This window comes from Populus trichocarpa, chromosome 6 (genome assembly GCF_000002775.5).
Source record: "Populus trichocarpa isolate Nisqually-1 chromosome 6, P.trichocarpa_v4.1, whole genome shotgun sequence".
NCBI classification, from domain to species: domain Eukaryota; kingdom Viridiplantae; phylum Streptophyta; class Magnoliopsida; order Malpighiales; family Salicaceae; genus Populus; species Populus trichocarpa.
The window spans coordinates 7,905,540-7,932,225 of record NC_037290.2 but is presented as its reverse complement, the minus strand read 5'-3'; the positions used below and the strand labels follow the sequence as shown (position 1 = coordinate 7,932,225).

The 26,686-nt window shown below is 31.4% G+C and overlaps 3 protein-coding genes across 4 annotated transcripts; 2 read left to right on the top strand and 1 right to left on the bottom strand.

The window, feature by feature from the left end:
* The first annotated feature begins 3,399 nt into the window (after positions 1–3,399).
* Positions 3,400–6,706, top strand: LOC7468066 (ammonium transporter 2). Its single transcript, XM_002309115.4, has 4 exons — positions 3,400–4,270; positions 4,368–4,653; positions 4,737–4,840; positions 6,088–6,706. Exons 1-4 carry the CDS (start codon positions 3,635–3,637, stop codon positions 6,517–6,519), a joined length of 1,458 nt encoding a protein of 485 aa, XP_002309151.1. The 5' UTR covers positions 3,400–3,634; the 3' UTR covers positions 6,520–6,706.
* Positions 6,707–8,817: 2,111 nt separating this feature from the next.
* On the bottom strand, positions 8,818–11,828 carry LOC7487330 (diaminopimelate epimerase, chloroplastic). Of its 2 annotated transcripts, XM_002308195.4 has the most exons (6): positions 11,452–11,825; positions 10,895–11,374; positions 10,700–10,784; positions 9,484–9,543; positions 9,300–9,373; positions 8,818–9,135 (listed from the first exon to the last, which is right to left on the bottom strand). In XM_002308195.4, exons 1-6 carry the CDS (start codon positions 11,734–11,736, stop codon positions 9,019–9,021), a joined length of 1,101 nt encoding a protein of 366 aa, XP_002308231.2. In that variant the 5' UTR covers positions 11,737–11,825; the 3' UTR covers positions 8,818–9,018. The 2 variants fall into 2 exon arrangements, with proteins under 2 accessions (XP_002308231.2, XP_052309936.1); XM_052453976.1 differs by lacking the exon at positions 10,700–10,784 and having other exon boundaries at positions 11,452–11,828.
* Positions 11,829–25,639: 13,811 nt separating this feature from the next.
* LOC7468065 (transcription factor bHLH140) lies at positions 25,640–26,404 on the top strand. The gene has a single exon (XM_002309114.3). The coding sequence runs from the start codon at positions 25,718–25,720 to the stop codon at positions 26,213–26,215; it is 498 nt and encodes a 165-aa protein (XP_002309150.3). The 5' UTR covers positions 25,640–25,717; the 3' UTR covers positions 26,216–26,404.
* Positions 26,405–26,686: the final 282 nt, after the last annotated feature.

Sequence of the window (26,686 nt, the reverse complement as noted above, 5' to 3'; positions counted from 1 at the left end):
ACCCTGCAAGGAAATTTTGTTTTCATCCCCGTCCTTTAATAAATTAAGATTTTAGTTTTAAAAAGAAAAAATCTTAAATTTAGACCTCCTTTAAAAAGTTTTCTCTAATTTTGCCCCTTGAAACTAAAATATGTAGCTTTGCTCCTGCTTACCATGACATATCCTTTCTCTCTTTAACCAAAAGAGGTATTGGCATGTTATAGAAATCTACTGTACCGCTAGATCGACATAATTAGGTGAAGTCTAATGATTGTAAGCAGCTTCCAACAATAAAGTAAGATTCCTTTATGAACTTACCCCACGATGTCGTGGGATATATAGTTTTCAAAATTTATTATTACCTAGACTTTCTTACAATTAAAATAGATAAAAAGCTATGATATAAATTTTAAAATATTTTTATTATATAAATTATTATTTTTTAATATATGCATTTTTTATCAAAATATTTTTTATTTGCTCCAATGATTTTAAATCTATGATATAAGGTGACTTATTTGCTCCAACACAATGATTTGAGAAGAAAAAAGAAATAAGATTCCAGAATATATGAATTCTGTCTTATTTTTATTTCTATGAATAATTAGTAGAACAGAACTAGACGATAAAAAAGCTACAAAATAACTAGCAAACTGGAAAATGGCTAATGAACCTAATTAATTAAACATACGAGCCCAACAAAACATTTCAGCAAAAGAGGAATGAAGAAATGTTCATATAAACCTGATAGGTTCATGCCCCGTGCATTGCAAACCCTCCCCGTCTCATTGTCGGGAGTCTAGACATCATGCATTGCCTCTTTACGCTCCTTCGATTTCTTTTTCTTCATAGGTTTCTGAAACAGGCTCTAAAATTATAGCCAGAATTGTTCCAAGAACATTATCTAGATTTTATTTTTGGTAAAAAAAATTAAGTAATGGAGTCCTCAATTATTATAACTTGGAAGAAGCAGAAGATGCAGCATTGCCAGGTGGAAAATTAAGATGGAAGGAGATGTAGATGACTCTACAACTGCATTAAGAGAAGTCTTGGAAGAGATAGGCTTGGATCCTCATCTTGTTCAAGTTGTTGCCAACTTAGAGACTTTTATTTCCCAGTACAAACAGTAATGTTTTCCCTCTTGATTTAGACCTTTACTAGTTTCATGGCCATGTCATGCCGTGGGCTGATCTAAATTTTTTCTAATGTTAAAAAGCGATGAAATGATAGTATTTTTAAAAAGTAAAAAAATCCGATACTCAGATTATTAACTTGATTGAATCCAATAAAATTAGGTAATTTAATAATTAGATTTAAAATGCAGACAACGACAGCATACGAATCGTAAATAAATATATTTGGCAATAATTAACTATAAAAAATAAGCATTCAATATCATACCCGGGAGGAGAAGAAAGAAAAGCTTGTTGGAAACTTATCATCACTCCAATGTTGACACCGCCCGCCACCAGAAGAGTTTGCCTAAATGGTTCAAACCCTACTATACAAAAGGTTGCACGACAATACCAAAAGAAACTGCATGGCTCGCTAAAGCACCAACCCAGAAAGCAAACAAAACAAAGCATTATGAAGTGAGCATCTTATGCCTATATTCAATTAATTAATTCTATATAATTAAAGAATAAAATTTATTTTAATACAAATAAATTTAAAAAAGAACGACAAAAAAAAGACTCGAGATAACCCAATTAAAAAAAAAGATAAAACAAAGGCGCAAAAAGCATATAAAGAAAAACGGAGTTCAATCTCTAATTAAATAAATATTGAATGATAAAATTAAAAAAATATAGCTTAAAAAGATTAAAAAAACCTCAAGCAAACTCAAACGAATCTCTCAAAGCTAGAAAGAAAAATTGAACAACTTATCTAAAACATTGGTAGGTTGGGTGCAAAAATAAAGGAGAAATAAGAAAAGAATGGGGAAAAAAAAGAAACGGTCGTTGGCTCCACACCAAAGGGTTTTTTGGGTCTATGCGTCACCAAATCATAAAGGGTCATTAAGATGAATTGGACGCCACCCTGAAGCCACATTTTTGTCAACCAGAATCAGTCGCATGCATAGCATGCAATGCACATGTTTGCTATATTTTTAAATATTTTTCATATATCAAATTAGTAAATTACCCCTAACTAAACCTGGTAATAATAACAAAATGACAAAAATACCTCAGACCCAAAGTATCAAAATCGAAAGTTTAAGGGCAATCATGCCTTTTTACGTGATTTTGAAACTGAAAAGACAAAAACACCACTCATTGCAAGTTAAAGGTTTTTTTATTCTAAGAGTAAAAATATTACTTTAACTTTTAATGAAAATATGAAAAAAAAAAAACCACCTTTCTATGACAGCCTTATAATTTTCTTACTTTTAAGTGTATTAAAATTATTTTAAGAAAAAATTATCCTAATTATTCTATGATTTAGTTGTTTTTACACTTAACCTCCGTGTTTTGAAAAATTATAATTTATATTCTTAGTGAGTATAAAATAGATTAAACTATAAAATGATTTAGGATGTAAATTATCACTCGCGCAACAAACTATAGTATATAAATTATATTTTCTTAAAACATGGAGGATAAGAACTATAGAATGGTCGGTCAATTTTAGAATGCCTAAGTTGTCCTAATGCAAAGACAATTGTACTCTCAAGTTGTAACCTTTGAGGGTTTTTTTTTTCTTTCTTTGAAGGGCAAGATAATAAAAACATTGTTTCCGGTCCCCATTGCAAAGTGCCTAACACGTTCCAGATTATTTTTTTTAATTTAATTTAATTTGATGGCTGCTATAATTCTTCCTTCCTAGTCATTCTCAGCATCTTCATCACCAAGAGACTGACCGACCAACTTGAATCCTTATAATTGCTCTTCCAAGTTTGTGCGCAAACACACAAGACTGGGACCAGTATATATGATCAATCGTTCAATCTAGACAATCAAAATGTATCCTTGCGATTAATTTAATGGAATTCTTCTCAACTTGCAATGCAACCAGAGAAGACTTTATTCAAAACCCACCACCCACCGTGTACGGACAAATTACACGGCTAATTTCGAAGAAAATTCGTCTCATTTTCTCGTTGGATTCATCTCATTTTAATTAAGCACCTTCTTTTATCCTATAAATAAATACCTTGATGAAGCCATCAGAGATGGTCAACATACATGTTCCAATTTGAATAACTAAGGTATGAATCTGCGTTGATTGTATCATCAGAGATGGTCAACACACATAATTCTCTTTTTTAGGAAAAAAGAAACCGTATATGTCAATCTTTCACCTACTATTTATACCAAGTGCCCCACATCTAGACCGACCAAGCACAGCAAGTTCATAGCAACTTCAAGGTGAGGATGATTGTCTAACGAAGAGACATGTTAAATTTTGCACAATATAATAAGAATCTGAATTTATATATCAAGTTCAAATTACTATACATGTGAATGCGTGACCTAAACAAGTGAAAATTCAGCCAAATGCCATTCGATTTTTACAAAAGTAGGCGCTGCTGCTGTAATAATGAAAAACGTGACTTCACATTGCTTGACCAAGCCATATACAAGTGTTGACAGAAACACAGAGAGGCTAAGAGATTTAAATATATCCTATAGGGAATTAAGAGCTTGCTGCAGCAATGAATGCCTCAACAGCTTATGAACAGGTTTCACCAGCAGTCCCTTCTTGGCTAAACAAAGGAGACAATGCATGGCAAATGACAGCATCAACTCTGGTTGCCCTCCAGAGCATGCCAGGGCTTGTCATACTCTATGCCAGCATAGTCAAGAAGAAATGGGCTGTAAACTCTGCCTTCATGGCCCTCTATGCCTTTGCTGCTGTCCTCATTTGCTGGGTGCTATTAGGCTACCGCATGGCTTTTGGCGATGAACTCCTTCCCTTTTGGGGAAAGGGTGCACCGGCTTTAGGCCAAAAGTACCTATTAACCAGAGCGAGGGTCCCTGAAAGTACGCATACACTCGAAGATGGCACAAGGGAAACTGTTGAGCCTTGGTATCCGATGGCCTCACTTGTGTACTTTCAATTTACTTTTGCTGCTATTACCCTTATTTTGCTTGCTGGTTCTGTTCTTGGCCGGATGAATATTAAAGCTTGGATGGCTTTTGTGCCTCTATGGCTCATATTCTCCTACACTGTTGGTGCTTTTAGCCTATGGGGAGGCGGATTTCTTTATCATTGGGGTGTCATTGATTACTCTGGTGGCTATGTCATTCACCTCTCCTCAGGAATTGCTGGGTTGACAGCAGCTTATTGGGTGCGTAAATCAAGTCCTTCTAACCAAATTCTGGTTTTTATTAGATTCTGTGTTTCACTCTTGCTGCCATGATGCTCACTTGTTAAAAGTGACACAGGTTGGACCAAGGCTAAAAAGTGACAGGGAGAGATTCCCCCCTAACAATGTGTTGCTAATGCTTGCGGGTGCTGGTCTGTTGTGGATGGGCTGGTCAGGATTCAATGGAGGAGCACCCTACGCAGCAAATATCGATGCTTCGATTGCGGTGCTGAACACTAATGTATGCGCAGCAACAAGTCTGCTTGTATGGACATCTCTGGATGTTGTATACTTTGGTAAACCATCAGTGATAGGAGCTGTTCAGGGCATGATGACTGGACTAGTTTGCATCACTCCAGGAGCAGGTTAGTGTGTTTCTGGGTCTGTGTTACAGTGATATTAGCATTATTTTAGTTGTTAAAACTATGGATGGTCTTAATGCTTGCAGGACTGGTTCAATCTTGGGCGGCTATAGTGATGGGAATACTTTCCGGCAGCATTCCATGGGTGTCTATGATGATACTGCATAAGAAATCTGCCCTGCTTCAAAAGGTATTTCTTTTGCTTCTCCTGGATATGCACGAGTCCTTAAAAAATTGAAGTCTTGACAAATTGCTAATCCATCTTTACAACTTCTCCCACCTCCAACTAATGAAAGCTTTGTGGTTCTGGCCCATCTAAGACGAGACTTAAGGAAAGATAAAAAAGAGAAGACTCAAAGAGATGTTAGGTAGTTCTCCAGTAGCACGCAAGAGTAGACTATCAAGTTTTGCGTCGTATATAATAGCAAGTTGTTCGGATTTATCGGCCATAAATCAAGACTTAGTGTCGGTTGCTGAAATTGGGTGCGGATAGGCTTAAAGTATTTTTTATTTATAAATATATTAAAATAATATTTTTTATTTAAAAATTTTATTTTTAATATTAATATATTACAAAATCTGAAAATAAAAAAAAAATTAAATTTTAATAAAATTATTTATTTGAATCGAGTTTCCAAACGGGTCTAATGTAAAGCTAGAAAAGAAAATGATTGAATGAGGGGCTAGCTGCCCATTTCAAGAAAGAACGAGGGCATTAACAAAACCAGTGAGAACTTCTTGAAAGATCAGTGGAAGATGTGTGCATAAGAAATGATAGAAATACGAGATAAATTGAATTTTGGTTTTATCCATCTTGCTCATAGTAATTGGACCAATAAATTTAATATTTTTTTCTTCTTTCAGAAAACTACTTTTGTTTTCTCCATAGGTTTTTTCAAGGATGATGACTACTCCATGAACAATACTATTGTCTTAAAAATGGAGCTTTTTTGAGACAAGGAATTTAGCAGTCTTCATCAAATACTATTTTTCTATCCTTATCTTCTTTGTCCAGTATATTTCACTTTATCATGCTCGTGTTCTCACCATCAAAACGGGGTGCTCAGCCACTAAAACATATCAAATCATATCTCTAAACCTTTCCATCAAGTCATGAATGACTGCCACTACCATACTTCAACAATTAAGTCACTTGATTAATTTCCCATCACCCTAGTTTTGGATTTTATTATTCATCCTGAACTATCTACCCTCTTATGATCAGGCAAGCAAGCCCCACCATTAAAACTCCCCTAGTCTCCATTAAAATTAATTACAGTCAAAGATGAGAGCATGACATTGAACACTCTTTAGCTATAAAGAAGTAGAAAAAGTAATCCATGTCTGTTTTTTTTATGTTTGATTGTTGAGGTAGCAAGGATAATATTAGTAGACTAAATACCAGGTGTGTGTTTTTCTTTTGTGTGGTAATAACAGGTGGATGATACACTGGGTGTCTTTCACACGCATGCAGTGGCTGGGCTCTTGGGTGGACTTCTGACTGGACTCTTAGCAGAGCCGGAACTGTGTGACCTTATACTGCCGGTGAATACAAGGGGTGCGTTTTATGGTGGAAGTGGTGGGGTGCAATTCCTGAAGCAAGTGGTGGCAGCCCTTTTTGTTATAGGTTGGAACGTGGTGTCCACAACCATAATCCTTCTGTTTATAAGGCTGTTTATACCATTGAGAATGCCCGAGGAGCAACTTGCTATCGGAGATGATGCAGTTCATGGAGAGGAAGCTTATGCTTTATGGGGTGATGGAGAAAAATACGACCCGACTAGGCACGGTCGGAACACCTTGTATGGAGAGGAAACAGCACAGTCTCCGTATGTTAATGGTGCAAGAGGTGTCACCATCAATTTGTAAGCAATGCAGAAACAAAAACCATCATTTTGTAAGCACATAATTATAGCAGTTTTTGATTTCTTGATATATATTAATTAGCACATAGTTTGATTTGTAAGTAGAATCTTGACGCATGTAATATTGAATTATAAATTGCTCTGCCTAATTTGAGAAGAGAATAACAAAATAACTAAAACTGAAGGCAAAATTATTATAGCTACACACATTTTTTTTATTCACCTATAATGCAGTGATGCTTTTATCCTTATAAAAAAACAAAATCAAAAGCCTTGGTATGGAGGGTATTGTGGTCTCTTTACATGGCTTATTAATCATTAAAATATTGACTAGGAGTATAATTATCTTTTTAATTTTTTTCAATAATAAAATAATTTAATCACTTTACAAATCAAAATTTTTAAAAATAGCACACAAGGGGTATTTATATCTTTTTAATTTTTTTAAATACAGTAAAATAATGAGTTTGCCTTTTAAGTAAAAAAAAATATTTTAATAAAAATCAAAATGGCACACAAGGGTATTTATATCATGTCATTTTTATTTTATATCTTTTTATTTATTTTAGCTCAAAGGTTAGTTACGGTTGCTAAGAACAAAAGATTTTCATTTTAATAAATAAGTTATGTAAATAAAAACTTATGTATATAAAATAAAAAAATTAAAGATATATTACGATAATTTCTTTGAAGCATTATGAAATTTAAAAAAAATAAAAAAAAATTAGTTGCTATTTAAATAACATGAACTAAACAATTTTAAAAAAATAAGAGAGATGGAGTTAATTAAAATTTAAAGAAAAACTTAATGCAAAGTAAAAAAACAAAATAAATAAATAATAAAGAAGATATTAGTTGAAGTTTAAATAAAAAGAATTAATCAAAAAAAAAAAATTTAAAAATATCAGGCCTACACATGCTTGGCTAGGAATTCAAAACGCCAGGCATGCTTTTTATTGGTTGAATTTTTAAGGACGAGAGGCTGCCTATTATTTCAGACCACCTTCATCCTCTACACCATTTTTTAGTCACCAGAATTGAGATTTGGGCTTTTAGAGTTAAGAAAAGTCATTTTCAACCTTTTTTTCACTTGAAAACATTAAAAAAAAAAAAACCTTATTTTCAATTTTAAAATAGCCTATAATCTTTCTAAAATATAAAAAATAAATGAATAAAAAAATTAAGGACCTCGGTCTATTTTTTAAACATAATTAAAGAATATCAATGTCTCGACTGAACTCTAAAAAAGATAAATCCAATAAGATTAAGATCAATTTTTTTTAGTAGCCGGAATAATACTATCCGAGCATTTTTTCTTTTCTTTATATTTTTAGCAACTTTTTTTTCTTTCTCAACATCGAGGAATCGAAACACAAAGAAAATGAAGTCTGAAACTAAAATGTAAAATTCTAAAACAATAAGGACCAAATAAATAGATAAATTGAGACTTTAAGGAGCAAATTGAAGTTTTTGTGTCCCTATCCAAATGAGGTTTTTTTTTTTGTTACATCTGATACTTGTTCTTTTAAATTTTGCTTTTAAATACAAATAAAACTCTATTTCACAAAATCAATCTTTAATTGGGAGAGAATGAAAATTAAAAGAAAATCTCAATATATAAAACCAAGTTAACGCAACGAATGAAATTACAAATAAAAAAATTTGCTGACAGAAATTAAAAAAAGAAGTGCACTGCTCGGAGGATATGGCACCATTCCTTTTCCTGATATGTTTTAGTATATTTGGTAATTGGTAATGGTAATAAAGCTCAAGGATTAGTAATTTAAGTTTGTGTTAAAGTCAGAAAAAGGGATAAAGGAGAAAACATAAGCATGTTTCATGGTCGTGGACCAAAGGGCGCTGTAATTAGGGAAGAAAAACAATGAAATTGATCCAGAGATAAGATGTAGAGAGGCAGAGAAAATACATGCAGAGCGTCAAAACGGCAAAGGATCATTAGACAACCAAAACACAGATAGAAATATTACTGTGAAACGGTATCCTGAAAAAGAGTCCATAACACAGCAATTTCACATAAACAGGGCCAAGTGCAGCTTTCGTGTCCAAGCACAGCAGCAGCTGAAATAGTTTGCCAAAGACCTTCAGAAGGAGGACCAACAGGGGTACAATTGACTTTTTGCGATGAAACGCTTTAGTTGGTTGACTTCGAATAACGAGTGCACCTCGGGCCTAACTCAATACTCGTATCAGTTACCAGAAACACAATTGGGCATTCGTACAAGTTAGAGATCCAGTAGGAAACAAAAACATTATTCTGACAGTGCTTATATGAAATTTCAGGTAAGAGAAATTGGAGGGTATTTGATATAGTAGTAGGGTAGTTTTTATAGTGTTTTTATTTGAAAATGCACTAATTAATATTTTTTTAAAAAAAATTTATTTTTTATATAAACACGATACAAAAACAAAAAAAAAATTCAAGAAACTCTAATTATATCTCTGCTAACGAGCTCTAAGTAATGGATCTTCATTCTAGGAGATATCATAGGCGAACTGATCCATAAAACACCACTTCAGCTGGGCCAGTCATGTACACATGGTTGTCTTCCTCCCTCCACTCAATCTCCAGTGGACCTCCAGGTAGATCAACCGTGCAATTCTGTTTCACAATAACATTGGTGAGGCATAAGAAGATTAACCGATTGTACATTTAGTGGGAAAACTCTAAACTTGCAACAAATGATATTCATTTGGAAATGAAAGATGTTAAAAGGCTTGCTATACATTCCATAGGCACTGTTAAACTTCCAATCTGAAACTTACCCTCCCAGCACGACCCTCAAGAACTGCTGCAACCACTGTTGCACAAGCGCCGGTTCCACAGGCCAGTGTTGCTCCTACAGTCACAGAACAATGGTGAGTTTTCCAGTCAAAAAATAAGGATTATTTGATACACAACCACAAGGTAGCAAGATACATGGAGACGTCCATGGCAATTTCTACTCACCTGCCCCACGCTCCCAGACACGCATTTTGAGATGTGAAGGTGAATAAACTTGCACAAACTCTGCAAGTCATGTTAAATATAAAATCAAAACATGACATAAATACTTATGTGAGATGGCATTCCACAGAGAATGTTCGAAAGAGTAATACAGTTCCAATTAGTTGTGGGTGCTGAATCTTTACTGGGCTATTTTAAATAGTACTGCATGTATAACATTTGAAGTGTCTAATACCATCCCTTCTGCCACCGCCTCTCATATAAAAATTCCAAGTTTCCTAGTAATTTATCAAGAGCTAGACAGACAGTAAAAGTAGTAGTGATTAAAAGCACAAAATAAGGCATTAATAAGTTCACCGGAGAAGTATTATTGTTTGAGGATGGAGGCATCAATATCAGGTATGCCTGCCTTGTCAGGCACATAGACATGGTCATGTTTGCACACAATGGCGTTGTTCAGTACATGCAGGCTAAAATGAATTTGAATTTATAGAAATCCTCAAGGACAACTTTCGTAAGGTAAAAAAAAGTGGTTTGTTTTATATGTTCAAGTATATTATTAAGTGTAATCCCTTCTATGAATATTGACATAAAAAGTTCAATATTTTGTGCATTTGCAAAAATATTTGGCATCCTTAAAAATCTTGAACTCACATTAAATGCTAGAAAGAACATGCATACATCATAATATGCATAAAAGAAGCAGCAGAAAGAAAAGATTCCTAACTTCATCACAACATTATATACAAGCACTTGCACACACACATGTGCATTCACATTCCAAGTCACGAGAATGCATGCACGAACCATCTGACTAATAATGCAGCAACCATTACTAGAATAGAAAGCATGCTCTTTGATAAGCATCTTGACTCCTACTTCGTGCTGACTCAAGCAAATGGAGATATAATACTTATGAGTTGCAAAATGTAATTTTTTGAGAAATTTAAATAAATAAACTGAAAAGTTGCATAATTTAAATGCATTTAAGATGCATCAGACGGGAGATCATTCATGAATCATAAGAGGATACCAACACCATGAGAACTACTGAGAGTTAAAATTGTTTGATGCAACCAAAGAATGTATGAGACTAAAAACTCCCAAGTTCAAATCAAAATCCTATGTCATATTGGGCACTCCTTCCACATAACAACGCCAAAGCAACATGAGAATAAATTGCAACAACCATGAGCAGAAAACAAAAATACGAACTAACCAGTGTTAGTCCGTGCTGGGAACACATCATGATGTTCAAACTTAGGACCGATTTGAGCCAGATTTAATGCATCAACCTGCAAATCCTGTTATTACAAGCAGGAGCATCAATAACCAACAAAGAAATACCAGTCTTATTAATCATTTACTAATTAGACAACACGCAAATGCCAGTGCTTTAATCCAAAATGCATACCTCCCCTCCTTTGGTGCCGAAAGTTACACAATGAGGATTTCCCATGCTAACACAAGTCACATTCCAAGTCACTCCATCCACAACCAATTCCGACTTAACAACAGCATCATTCTTATTCGAAGCCAATTTCGTTGGCACGTTAGCTGCTTTAAGCACCGGCTCCCCCATATCAACCTTAACTTGCCCATCTTCTTGAATCTCAGGAACAATCAAACCAGCACCAGTATGCACAGTAAAACTCTGTCTCTTCCCATGAAAATTTTCCAACTCGGCAATAAACCTGGCAAAACACCGCACCCCATTGCCACACATCTCCGGCTCGCTCCCATCAGAATTAAATATCCTCATTGTATAATCAGTTCCATTAACCCCAGGCAAAGCAAAAATCACCCCATCTGCCCCAATCCCAAAATTCCTATCACATAACTTCACTGCTTGCTCTGGTCTTATCTTGGGCTCGCTAGAGTCCCTATTATCCAACTAATTCAAACAAATGAAGAAGCTTTAAAAAATGATAAATAAATAAAAATAATAAATCATATGAAAAAAGGGATTACCACAATGAAGTCATTGCCGAGGCCGTGGTATTTGACAAAGTGAAGGAATCTGCTGCCTTCTTTGTGATCAAGAAAGGAGGATGATTTTGATGAAGTTTCCTGGGGGGCTGCTGCTGAATCGATGCTCATTGAAGAGGAAACTACTAATGGCCGGAACTTCGGGTTCTTTAGAGAGTTGAATCGAAGAACAGGAAGAGAAGTGGTGAGAGTGAGAAAGAGTTGGGAGTGGCGAGTTGAGGGTTTTAGAAAGAGGGAAACGGTGGCGGCTGCAATAGTGTCGGCCATGGCTGCAGTAGTTCTTGGGGACAAAAGAGAGAGGAGTTACGGACGGTGTTCTCTCTGTCTGCCCATTTCAATGTCTTTTTTTTTTCCTTTGGGGGGGGGGGCGGTGAATTTTTCAGCTTAATGATTTTCAACCGTGGATTAACAACTGTTGAATATTTTTCATTGTAATCATACCCCTTGATTGTTTTTTTTTTTTTAAGGAGGTTTAAGTAAAGTTTTTGGAAGCGTAATTATTATTTAAAATATTTTTTATTTAAAAATATATTAAAATAATATTTTTAAAAAAATTATTTTTAAAATCAATATATCAAAAAATCTAAAATATTAAATAAAAATTAAATAAAAAAATAAAAAAATTTAAATATTTTTAAAAATACTTTTAAAACAGAAAAACAAACTGGTGTAAAAAAAATACAGTTACCAAAATGTTTTAAGATTATATTTTTGTTACTTAGATATAACAAAATATCCCTCATTAGATTTTCCACGCAAAAAAAAAGTCTTAAATGATGATCTTCAATTTTTATCTTTAAAAGTCGAAAGTCTCCTTTTTATAATTACAATGTTCAAAATTTATCTTTTTTTCAATCATTATACATACCAAATTTGATTTCTTCAAAAACAACCATGGTCATATTATATTTTTTTTCTTGTTTAAAACTATTTTTTTTGTTTTAAAATATCATTTATCAATAAAATAATTAAAATTTTGAAACTTGACTTCTTATATATTAATAGTCTTATTTGAATTGATTTTAAATTTTAATAATCAGAAAGTAATGTTGAATAAAATTATATTATATCAAAATAAGATTCTTTATAGTTATATACTAGTGTTTTGCCCGAGAGATGCCACAAGGCCCTCACCAAAACCTATTTTTATATAGTTTGTAATAATTAAACTAAATATTTATAATAATTTTATAATTTATCTTCTCAAGTAAAAAATATATTTTTAGGTGTAATTTTTTTTATTCACATATTTTATTTTTTGTGACACTACTAGAAGCAGCTAAACCTTTAAAATTTCAAATGCTGTGCTCCTTCTAAAATCGCAACCTTCCGATCTAAAATACAAACAGCTTGTTTCTCTCATTTTGCTTCTCCTTCTCCATCATCAGAATAGCTCATTCCCCATCTTTGTGTCAAGGTTTTCTCTTCCATGGCCTCCTTGCCCTTCGTTTCCTTCCCTCCTTCCACTTACTTGCACCCCATTCCACCACAACATCGCCCTTTTCTCATCACCCACCACTGCCACCACCTCCACCTCTGGAAAATCCGTCACCTCCACTTCAATAATTTAAGGTCAGCACTATATTTGTCACCCAATTTTGTGAAATTTCTTGTGTTCTGATGATTACGTTAGGATTTAGTTTTTTAAGATCAATTAGTTATAAATTATATTAATTATGCATAAATTATATCAATTGAGCTGATAAATTATGTGTGTTGTCATGGGCTGGAACTTTTTTATAAAAAAAACATGGTTAAATTGGTTATTTTAATATATTTTTTACATTAAAAATTTAGAGTGTAAATTAAAAAGCTTATCTAAGCATATAATGAAATAAATCGATAATCATTAATGTAAGTAAACATAAAAAAGTTATAAACAACAACTAAAAAAGAAACTGGAAAAATAAAAGATAGATAGATATCAAAATATTTAATCTCGCAGATATCTATCTATTTGTGTCAACCAAATTTATTTATTAAAATCAATAATAAATAATAAAAATAAAAACATATATGAAACTAAGTGAATAAAATAAAAGAAAAAAATTATGAAAGGTGTACATATCAGAAATATTATTTCAAAATAATTATTATTTTATAAAATAAAGCTCATCAGCATAAAATAAAAAAGGCATTCAAAAATTAAATATAAAACATAACATTCTTTTTAAAAAAACTCTATTAAAAAAATACAAGGATAAACCGATAGAAAAAAAAATTAAAAATAACCATAAAACTAATATTTTTTGAAGAAAAATAATGAAGAATGATAAGATCGTAAAAGCAAATGAAGAAAAAAGGAATCCCTAATTGTACTGGCTCTTAAAACTCGTAACCCGTGGCGACCATTAGATCAGAAGTGTGACAAATGAAAAAACAACAAAATTCAATCTCTAACAAATCAAATGTTAAAGGATGAAAACAAGAAAAAAAAATCTATAATAGAAAAAATTATAACTAAAAAAATAAGGACATCAAAAGTCTGAGAATCAAAATAAAATATAAATTAGAGGGTATCAAAAAAATTAACATTAGAGTGTTAAATTAACCATTTATTCTTTACACTTGTAAAAATGATGTAAACACAATTTAGAGCTAACAATACAGGCATAACAATCTTTCATTTCTCACATGTGGTTCGTGTGGATTACTGTTGAAGGCCAAATAATTAGATAGCTTGTGGTTTACAACAACTCAGTCTTTAAAGAATTATTCAAAGCCGAAGAAGATCAAATCTTCCGATAATAAATTCCTGAACAATTCTAGATCTATCTAACAAGATCCTATAAATTCTCAAATAATTTTGTTTTATAGTTTTTACTGCGTGTATGATATTCAATAACCCAATAATTTTTACTTTATTAAGATCGGCATCACTAGACCAGTCATCAGTGTGATTAACTCTTCGATAGCATCCTGGCAAAGGAAAGTTGAAAAATCATCCATGGAATAGAAAATAGATTCCATGTCTTGATAATGCTGAGAGTCGATTTTAGCAACATAAATTAAGTAATTTGAACCATCTAACTGCAGCAAAGTTTCAAACTTTATGGGCTTAAGCAGTATAGTAGCAATCAGGATATGTATATATAGTGTTCAGAGAGGTAAAACAAACACATGAAAATTTAAAAATTAAAAAACTTTTTTAATAATAAATAAATATAAAAAAATTTAAAAAATAATTTTTAAAAAGGTAAATTCCAGAAAACAAATAGTTCTTATTATCTCATATTATTCTGCCAACCGAGCTCAGAATCGTTGAGATACATGAGATTGTCCATCCATAAACTGGAAGATAAGATAATGTAATCAAAGGAAACCTGTCAAGAGATGCATCAGTTGGCCTCCATTGGCGCAAGTCATTAAAATATATAGCCCAAACATCTATCTTTGCTTCAAAATCTATCATCATAGTGTCATAATCCTGAAAAGTAACAATAGCCTGAGATGCTCCCAAGAACCTCTCACCGCTGAAATTTGAATTATTTCTGGAATATAAGTTAAGAAATAAATTACTCAATTGTTTTCATAAAAAAAATATAAAGATTCTTACTAAGTTGACCCTGCTAACATATTATTATGAAACTCACATAAATCATTTGAGTGCTTTTTAGTTAAAATATCTCACAATATCTACTATTTTAATATTTTTTTATGGAAATAAAAACACTAGTACAATTTTATTTTAAATTTTCTACTTATTAATAGACAAGGTTAAAAAAATAATCTTACCATAATTATGTATTTCCTTAACTTTATTTATTTTAATTGAATACATTTGTACTTGTAAACATCATTTTAACATATCAGTCATTCTTTTTTTTATCAAAATAATAAAACTATATTATTTTTATTTATGCATCAATTATGTGATTGTCCATTGTTATATATATATATATATATATATATATATATATATATATATATATATATATATATATATATATATATATATAGTGTCAACTATTTTCATTTACTTTTACTCTTTATATAAATTTAATTGTTAATTATATCAAATTTATTTATCAATAATTATTTTCTTTGTAACTTAAATTTTAGTATCCAAATCATAATTGAAATATGAGTATTTGTATAATTTATGTTTAAAACTATAGTGGCAATGAAAATATGATATAATGAAAAAGCTAAAACAGAAGACAAATTTATTATGGCCTTAGACACATTTTACTATTCACTGATACATTGTAATTACTCTTTTTTCCTTACAAGAAAAATAAAATACCTTGGTTTTGGAGGTATTTCGATCTTTTCTCATAGCTCATTAGTCATTAAATAATTGACTAGAGGTATAAGTGTATTTTCTATTTTTTCAAACACATTAAAAATGATTTAACTATTTTATAAAAGTTTTAATTATTTTTAATTTTATTATTCAATTTTGATACAAGGATTGTGAAAATAAAAATAAAAAAACTTGAAAATTAACTAAAAGGATATTGTGGTAATTGTGGGAATTACCTACATCATTTAAAATTAAGGCCACTTGGCTTCTTAAGGAAGCCAAGTGCAGCCGACCACTAGCTAGAGAAAACAAAAGGGGAGGGAAATTCAATTGTTTTATGAAAAAATCTCCATAAACCAAACAAAATCGTTATTTACACAAATTTAGAGAGTTTAAAGATTAGGAGAAAAGGAAAATAATGGGGGAAAGTGAAGTGGAAAGGAAAGGAGGGAAGAAACTAAGCATTCCTTCTCATTTTTATTTTTTTTAATCCTTCATATTACAAGGTAATAACCCTTGTTTTTTAATCAATTGATGTAAATTGAATATGTTGAGTAGTTAAACATAATTGGTTCATAGAGAAAATTAAGGATTTGAAGAATTATTGCTTGAATTGTTTAATTTACATTGAAATTATGTTATCAAACATAAACAAATGTTGGGACAAGAGGGAAATGAAGCAACTAAGAAAATTAATTGTTCATTTTTCCTTAATGTTGGTGTCGGCCTTTAGGTACCAACAAAAGGGAGGAATATTTCCTTCAAATTGATTATATATTGTAGGATATGTGAGATTTTGTTGATCTTTATAGTTATGAATTCATGCAAAATTTAAAGGAAAAACAACAAGGAATTTATAATTTCCTTGATATTAAGTCTAGCCTAAAAGCCATTATAATAAAAAATTGGTAAGTTTTAATTGGTTTAGTGTTATGGTGTTAAAAATATGTGTAATAAATAAATATAATGAGATGGATGTGTCAAAAATAAAAAAGAACTCTTAGAATTCTATGTAAAGGGTAGTTGAACCGGTTTGTAACGAGGGAAATGAAGAAAAAAATGTTATTTGTATATTTAACATCAAAATATGATAACTAGATGTGAATGATTGAGTAGAATATTATATGAGTCCAAGAGTCGACATAGAAGGTGATAGTGTAATATTTGATTTATGACAGGACATATTACTCTGGTCAGATCCTAGGGCGCGGGAGTTTCAACAACATCAGCACACCAAAAAATTAGGATTTCTCCCAGACTTATTTTTCTAAGGAATATTTTATGGAAGTGTGAGAATATGTGTGTGTGTAAGTGTTTTCGATCATTCTAGAAAAAAAAAAAGGAACTTTGAATATAATCAATCTATCGGGATTTGAAGGCTAATGATATCAACATGGAATATGTTGATATCAGTATCACATGTTGTTATGATATTCTTAGGGATTATAAAAGCTAAAAATATCAACATGATTATGTTGATATTGAAATTAATGAGAATTTGATTAGTCTGCCGGGAATTGGAGGTCAATGATATCAACATGGAATATGTTGATATCAACATTACATAATGTTATGATATTCTTCTGGTTATGAAAGCTAAATATTTCAACAATGTTATGTTAATATTGGAATTAATCAAAAATTTGAATAACCTACGGGACTTGGAGGCTAATGACATCAACATGGACTGTGTTGATATATATTACATTATATGATATTATGATTTCTTATGGATTATGGAAGCTAAATATATAGCTCAGTGTTATGTTGATATTAGTATTGATGACTTGATTTATTTACCAGAATTGGAAGATTAATGATATCAACAAGTATTATATTGATATCAGTATCACGTAGTGTTATATTTATTTCCAAATTTTTAGAAGTTAGTAAATATCATTAAAGTTATGTTGATATTAGTAGTTTTCAACTTTACTTTTTTGGGAAAAAATAAATGTGTGTTACGGAGATTTCAACTAAAAGAGATAAATTAATGTAATGAAAAAGTAAGGTTTTATATTTTAATTATTAAGTTTAAGATTTATTTTTCTAAGATGGAATTTAAACTATATGTTTTAATTTACAAGTAATCTCTTTCACAATAAGAATAGAAATTTGTAGTTGGAGATATGTTTATTTTTTTTATAGATATTTAGACGTTAGCTAATGTTAATGTTGATGTAACTATTGACTAAATTCATATGTTAAACATTTAAAATGTTATGTAATGGATTGAGCTCTTAAACTCCTTCTGGTAACTATCTTATAACTTGTGGTTAAGGATATTAATTCATGTTTCCTTATTGGGAACTTTACTTTCCTTTTATTTTAGATGATATTAGATAATGCACCTTTGTTTCCTATGGAATATAAATTACTTAGAAAACTTATTAATGTTTTAGATCTTGAATGGTTATTTCATTTACCCTGAAGTTTTTATTTTATTTTATGAATATTGTTGTGGTTTGTTTTTAACATAATAAATGTAAAAAAGGGAATGGAGTTGAGAAAAAACATGACTTGTATTAATATTGTGATGATAATGATCGGATTGAGATGAGAAATAATTTTCTCGAAACATAAAGGATTAGTCAATAACTTGGGATGTTATAATTACAGAAGAAACTCTACTGAAATTACGGTAGAATAAAAAAAATTGGGGCTATTACATCTAATTTGTCATATATTTTTTTTTTCAATTTAGTCTTTATTCTTTTGATTTTAAATTGTTTTTCTTGGTCTTTTTTATAAAGTTTTATTGGTTTTTTATTTCATCATTTAATCCAAATTTATGATATATTATTTTTTAAATTTGATAATCATTCTTTTGATTTTTTTGTCCTTTTGTTAAAGTTATTTTTTCTTTTTAATTTTACCTTCCAATTAAAAATTTATAGTTGTCCTCTAATTTATTTTAATTTTAATTTTTATCAGCATTTTTAATTGTTTTTTTTTAATTTTAGATCCTTTTATGTGATTGCTTTTTTTTTTTCGACTTCATCCTTCGGTGTTTGATTTGTTGGAGGTTGGGCTTTGTGGATTTTTCTTGTATGGTGCTTCCGGTCTAATGACTCATCGTTTAATATTAGTTTTTTATTAAAAAAAATTTGGCTTTGTGATTTTCTTTGATTTCTTTTCGATTAGGTTATCTCGATCTTATGATTTGGTATGCGGATTTGACAGGATAAACAAGTTGGCTTGCTCCTTATTATCCAGGTTACATGTTTATCATACTAACTCAGGTACTCGTGCAGGTTTTTTATCCATTTTTACCCAATTTAGTCATTCCATATTTAATTAGCTAAAAATCAAATATCATCATTTTTATGCTCTTGGAAAAAGATTTTTTCCCCCAAGTTTTAGGTCAATTTTTTTAAAAAAATTCTAGTTTACTATCTTTATGTTTTTTTCTCATCTAATTACAATAAAATTAGCTTATTTAAACAATCAGGCTATAAATTGAGTCATGAAATTCTTTTTTCTTTGAAACATGCTTGTTATACCTAAATATCATCTTAAAAAAAAAAATTAATGTTAGCTTATTAGTTATTCATTTATCCCATTTAGAAACATACGTCTAGTTTACACTTATTCACTGATCCCATTTAGAAAAATTTCTGAATACGCTATTAATATTAATTATATACAAGAAGTTACTACAAATGTAGTTACTTTAAGTTCCAATAAAAAAAACAAGATACAGTCTAAACATTGGATCCGATGGACCGAACTAGATAAATGTTCGCTCAAAAGGCACAATAAGCACAAATTCTTCCCCCTTTTTTTTTTAATTTATTTTATTTACAAGAGGGAGAGGAATGTGGTCTTTAACCTCTTGGTATACATAAACTGGGGCATGAACCGCTGAAACAAAAACAATCACATGCATGTTTCGTAACGTTTCTGTTATTCAGAAACTGCGACAACAGCTACCCCTGTGTGCACAGTAAAGAATTAGATAGTTTTTTATTTATATTTAATATTCAAATAAATTTTTTGAACGCAGAAACATACTATTTGTGTTTTGAAAATATATTAAATATTACTTTTTAAAATACTTTTTATTTTTTATTTATATTTAATATTAGTATGTTAAAACAAGTTAAAAGTAAAAAATTAAGTTAAAACTAAAACAAAACTCAAGTTATTTTAAAAACACAATCGAGCCGCAATCTCAATCACTCCTTACCACCAGGCCAGCCTGTGCTGCTTTATAGAACATGCATGCATTAACTTGACTGAAACATTGCCTTTCAACAAAAAAAAGGACTGAAACATTTGTTCATTTCCTCGTTACAGGCCATGTTTTTTCCACCATCCGTGGCCGTGGGGCCTGGCCTTGAATCTTTACGTCAAGTCAAATTATGTAGTTTCTTTCAAAAGTTACCTAATCCTATCCCAACACACTGTACTGGGACTTGTTATAGTTTTATCTTCTTTTGATATGATTCTACTGTCAATCAGTCAAGTCTCTGTATTTGTTTTTCATTTCTGTACATCGTCTGCTCGTACATTTTACGGTGAACATTATTATTATTGCATCTTTTATATCGACGCTTGTCCAAAGGGTTCTATCTCAGTACATTTATATCAGACTTTAAGCTCAGTATACTTCTTCTAAAAGTAAAGTTAGGCGAACAAAGATACGCTAACTCTTCAAAAGAATTAATGGCAGAACTCGAACGTGAAACCTCGAATGATTTTTTCTCTCTGAGCTAACTGCTGAGGGCAATCAGTCTAGTCAAAAGCTGTCGTAAACTCCTTTATTTGTGCTAATTTATGGCTATGATCCATCACAATGCAGTGTTATATCAGTGTTAAGACTGATGTGGGGGTTGACAAAAGCAAAGTTAAGATTTCGAGTGGACAGGAAAGGCTAGCTGCCAGCAGAGGTTATTTCAGTGGACAAGTAAGAATCATAATAACAAGTATAGGAAGTATAGGGTTTTCTATCTATCTACCTACCTACTTACCCTCAAACGTGCTTCTGCTGCTTCTTCTTGTCTTCTTTCGCTATCACCATCTCTTTGGATTAGCTAATTTTCAGCTTTTTTTGCCCTTTCCATGGAATTTCATTAGGACAGTTCAGTTTCATCTTTGTAACAAACTGAACTATGTGTCGAGTAAAAAAGGTCTCTGTGGTTCACTCCTTGTTTCCCAACAAAATAGGTCACACTGATTGCTTCTTCATTAAATTTCAGCTTATAATCTGTACTTAACCATCACAGGGGAGACTACCTAGCTTCACTCTTGAAAATGGATTGTGAAGATGCATGAAAAAAATAAATAGATATTTATATTAAATATTAAATATTTTAGATATTTCTTAAGATATTTATATTAAAAAAATCTATATAAACAAAGTTTCATTTATCTAAATAAAGGTCTATCAGATCCCATTTCTCTAGACTCTATCTCTCATAACATGTCTAAAAAAATCTAAGTCCAATATAAGATCTAAACAAAGCTTAAGAAACATTTAAATCTACAAAATATTTTTTTATTCTCGTCACTTGAATAAATAAACACTATATTGGTTTAAGCTTCAAAGTGTTTTTCTAGAAGGTGTCATTGGACTCATCAAGTCCTCGTGATTTAGTTTTATCAACACATAGAAAACGCCCCCAATCTTTCTATTGAGGAATTTTCCAGCCTCATCAGATTGGAGATTATTTTTATGACCAACAATTTAATTATTTTAACCAATAAACTATTTCATCTTTTTTTTTATGTAATCAAAAGTTTGTGTTCACTTACATAGTGTAGAAATTTTGGATATATTGGAAAATTAGTACACAAAATTAAAATAAATAGAGAAATGACATAAAAACAAAAAGTTTTGGTGAAATAGTATATTTTTAGATGTCGCTTTTGGGAACTGTAACATTTAATTGATATCGCGGTTAGGAACCGCGACATTATTTTAATTAATGTTGCAGCTCCAAACCGCAGTAGCTATTAATTTTCCATGAAAGACTTCATTTTCTTCTATGTTATTTTCTTAATGATTAAAGAGAAGCAGAAATAATTGACTTTGTACAATGTATGTTATTTTCTCAATGATTAAAGAGGAGCAGAAATAATTGACTTTGCACAATGTATGTTTTCATGTTAGATTATATGCTTCTCTTTCTACACTGATAGCACACAGACAAAAAGAAAAGCTTTTTGCTGCAAAACTAGAATCAAGGAATCACTGGGGCTAGAAATTGAGTAATTATTTGTCATCTCATGATATAATTCTATGTATTTCATGAAAAATTAATTGATGTTGCCGTTTGGAATTGCGACATCCAATAGTTTACTTTTTCGCCAAGACTTTTTGCTTTTGTGTTGTTTTGCCATTTATTTTAATTTAGTGTGCTAATTTCCTATTTTATCCATAAATTTTAACATTATCATGTAGAAAGCATACAAAATGGTGTCGTCAAGAAATTTTTTGAGACAAGTTATAAGTGATAACTTTTTTTGAGAATTATATTAATTATTCTTAATAAATCAAATTTCAATCCATAAGTTTTTTTTTTTTTGAAAAATTGTTGAGCATGATTATAACATTTTTTATTAGAAAATGAATTGTATAATGGGTTTGGTTTTCTTAATAAATTTTTCCATAAATTAATTGATATAAAATCACAAGTCACTTCATATTTATTTAATAACAAGTAAATAACTTGAATGCTAAATCAATAGCAACAATTAAATAGTTACTTGTTATATAAAGAAAGTAACAATGAAAACTTGTATAATTACAACTTAAACATGACATTTAGAAACAATCAATAAGAATTATATATATATATATATATATATATATATATATAGAGAGAGAGAGAGAGAGAGAGAGAACTTGAAACCAAATTAAAAAAAAAACTAAAATAGATGATGAATTCATTGTTCACCTAAACACAATTTACCATGGATCGATGATAATAGTGAATTTACCACTTTACCATTAAAAAAACCTTTTAGCTAGAGGTTGAGGGCATGGATGTCTTTCCAATGGGGATATTTTGGTATTTTTAAATTGACCGGGAGCGATATGGGTATTTACTTTAAAATTGCACGGTAAATTATCATAAATACCTTTAAGATTAATGCATCGTTTGGTTACATTGAGGGGTAGATTTGTATTTTTACTTATAAAGTGCACAATAAAATAACCAATCTAACCTTATATGCAAAAATAGTTTGGTTGGCTAGGAGGGGTGTTTTCGTCTTATTCTTTTTTATTTTCACTATAAAAATACCTTTTTGCCTTTGGTTTTTAATTTTTTGTATGCCTATGATATGAGGGTATTTTGGTTATTGTGCTATTAGTTTTTCGTTGTTATTGGATGAAGTGAGGGTTAGTTTTGTCTTTTAACAAATTAAAAGGAATTAAAAAAAAAAACATTGGCTCGTGTTGGGCAAGCGTCAACCACTTCGCTGTCTATGGAAGACGTGTATGGTTGATTTTGGCAACCAAAAATGTCATTTCGTGGCATTATTAAATTCATCTTGGTGTCTCCTCCATGTAGAAGTGGCGAGTGTAGAAAATAGAGCTCCGGTTTGACTTCGGCGGCTATTTTATTTTTTTCTTCTTTTTTCCTTCTCTCCCCCTCGATTCTTGCACCCTATTTTTTTCTTCTTTTTTCCTTCTCTCCCCCTCGATTCTTGCACCCTACCCTGCAATTTCTTAATCGACCCCTTAGCTTCCTTTTGTTTTCGATTTCGTCCTTAATGTTTTGGTTGATATCTGTTTTATTTCAAATAACTTATGAAAATAAAAATTTGTTTCAATTTTATCCTCATTTGAATTTTTTTACTTCTTTTTCTTTTTATTTAGTCCATGATCTTTTGGCTGATATTTCTTTTATTTGAAATAACTCATGAAAATTGAATTTTTTTTCAATTTCATCCTCATTTGACTTTTTAAATTTGTCTTATTTAGTCCATTTTCTTTTAATTTCTATTTATGTCATTTGATGATTTCACCTTCGATCATTTTTTTTTCCTATCAATTTTTTTTCTTATTCTTTTGATTTTTTTTACTTTACTAAATTTTTTAGTTTTGTGTTTTTTTACACTCAAATTTATTTTTCAACATTAAGTTGATTTGAATTTGAGCTTCTTAGTTAACTCCATTTTGGAATTTCATGGATTCCAATTTGGAAAATTAACCCAACTTAAGGATGTTCGCTAGGGGTTGCCTTTTTTTTTATCATTCTTTTAAGCAAATTTTTTTTTAGATTTTAACCTTCAATATTTAGTTTATCAAAGATTAAGCTCCGTGTTTTTTTTATATGCTTTCTACATCCTTTGTTTTTTTTTTTTTGGGTTATCTAGGGTCTTTTTATGTTTTGTTCTTTGTTAGATATATTTTCTCAAAATATTTTTTTCTTTAATTAAATAGAATATATTGATTGAATATAGACGAATATATACTCACTTCACTGTGTTCTGTTCACTTTGCTTTTACAGAGCATTGCTCTAGTAAACCATGCAGCTTCTTTTGATGTCTTCTTGCATCCTTTTGCAGTGAAGTTTGAATCAACTCAGCAAGCTCTTTTGGTTGTGGCGATGTCCACGGTCGAGTTGCGGCAGGTCTCTAGCAATCTTTTATTTCTTCTTCTTATAGGTATGACATCGATGACTTATTTTTTTGTTTAATATTGTCAGGTGTTTTTTACTGCGTGTTTTCTATTGTTGCTTTTAATTTAAATTAAATTATTAAATTAACCGATCTTATTGCATATAGTCAAGTTAATGAATCGAGTATCGAGTTCTCCTTACTTTTTTCAAAACACTGTCGGCCCACGACATAGCGTAGATCTAATCTAGTGGGATCTACATTTGTGTTTGTTCTACTGGATTACTGACTATTTTCTTTGTTTTCGCTCTAATTGATAGAAAAGGAAGTGATAGCTAGCATTTTTATACAAAAATTTAGATACACGCACAGTTTATCAACATTTTGTTGGTGGGGTGCCTACCAATAGCGCAGTACCCCCTCAACAAATTGAACCTTTTCCTTTTCTATTAGACTTCCTATTCCCAGAGGGTGGGATCTCAACGATGCTTTTAAGATGGATCTGCTTGAATCTTAGTACCCGTTTGAAACAACTTTGTTCCAAAATTCTCTAGAAAAGAAGAGCCCAAGCTGATCTTTTCTTTTCTTATAAAAAAGTACCGATTCAAGAGAGCATGAATAGTTGTTCTCTGTGAATGAACAGTGTGTAACCTTAGGAAAAAATGGCATCGTTCGTACATTATTAAGACCCACCATGCTACCATGATACGTCCACTTCGATTTCAGATGCAGGACCCCCACCTCCTTCCTTTCTTTTTAGCCCCTCTCTAAACACCTGACCCAGTCCCATAGACAATTCTCCCTCTTTCTCTCTCGATTGCCCACTCAATTTGTGATTGTCTTATGGGGGGTCCCTGGGCCACAGATCTCGTAGAGAAACTCGTACTGATGATCATGCATTTTCTATATAAATCTCTTAAAAAATATGTAGTTTCTGTCCATAGATACTTGAAATGCAATACGTTATAAGACATACACGGATACGGATACATTATAATACGAGATACAATACTTTTCTAGTCGCTTAGCCAGTGAACAAGAGCATCTAACGAAAGCGATTTCAGATCATCAATGGGTTTTACGAGTAACCAGTGAAACTATAACTAGATCTGATTATATACCGATTAAGATGTAAATATGCAGATACAAAGGTACCATAGCTTAAGCAGACAAGGTACTAAGAAAAAGGTGAAGCAAATATTACCTTTTGCGTGGACTAGGGTCCTGGTTGCAGTGTGGACACCCGTATCCTGCGCCAAAGATTAGCTGATTCACATGACGACACCTTCTTTATTTTAATTATTTGAAAGGGTACGGACCACATGCTGCTCCCTCTATAAATATGTTCCATGTTCAAAGCCTCCATACCATGTCCGAAACAAGACTTTATTGTTACCATATGTAATAAGTTAGATCTAGCTAGCTCTACTATGGACTACCATTCCACTACAAACCCTAGCTCATCTGGGTCATCTTCTGCACCCAAGAATGGCAGAGAGAAAAGGACGGGTGGCAAGAAAAGCAATGGTGGGGTGAAGTTATCAACTGACCCTCAAAGTGTGGCTGCGAGGGAAAGGAGGCATCGTATTAGTGACAGGTTCAAGATTTTGCAAAGCTTGGTTCCTGGTGGGACAAAGATGGACACGGTTTCCATGTTAGAGGAGGCCATTAATTATGTTAAGTTCTTAAAGAATCAAATATTGCTTCACCAAACTATAATGAACTCTGTGGATGATGAACGATCTCTTGACTATCATCTTCCTGCTGGTTCTGCTTCTCTTCCTACTGAGCAACCTTCATACTTGGACAGCAACCTCGCATCCGTAGTGCATCCTTCGTCTTCACTACCATGCCCAGATTCTTACTTCCAAGCTGATGAAAATTACACGCATTATGATGCATTTGATAGTAAGAATTATTACTTTTAGTGCTTCTCTGTGTCTATATGGTTAAAAGCACGCTTGAGTTGTGGCGTAGATGGGCTGGCGTGCTGGTGGTATCATTAACATTCAAGTATTAGTGGCAGTAATTAGTCCAGGGTTACTCGCTGTACTGTTCTTCGTGAATTTAATTTATGTGTAGTTTCGATTTTATCTAAAATCTTTTATTCGTTTCAATTAGATCCCCTAACTTCAATATTTGTTCGACTTTTCATTTTCGTACGTTTTTATTAGAGTAGAAATGAAAAATGTGTGTAAATACAATTTAATCCCTAACATTAATGAAATATATCAATATAATCTAAAAAGTAAAAATGAATAAATTGAAATTAAAGATGGTAGGATTAGGATGTTTCTTGAGAAACCAATCTTCTCAAGTTTCACAGTATTTATTTTACTAAAAAAATGCTTTTCCAATTAATTTTCTGTTTTTATTTTTGTCAATCTCAACTCTTCTCT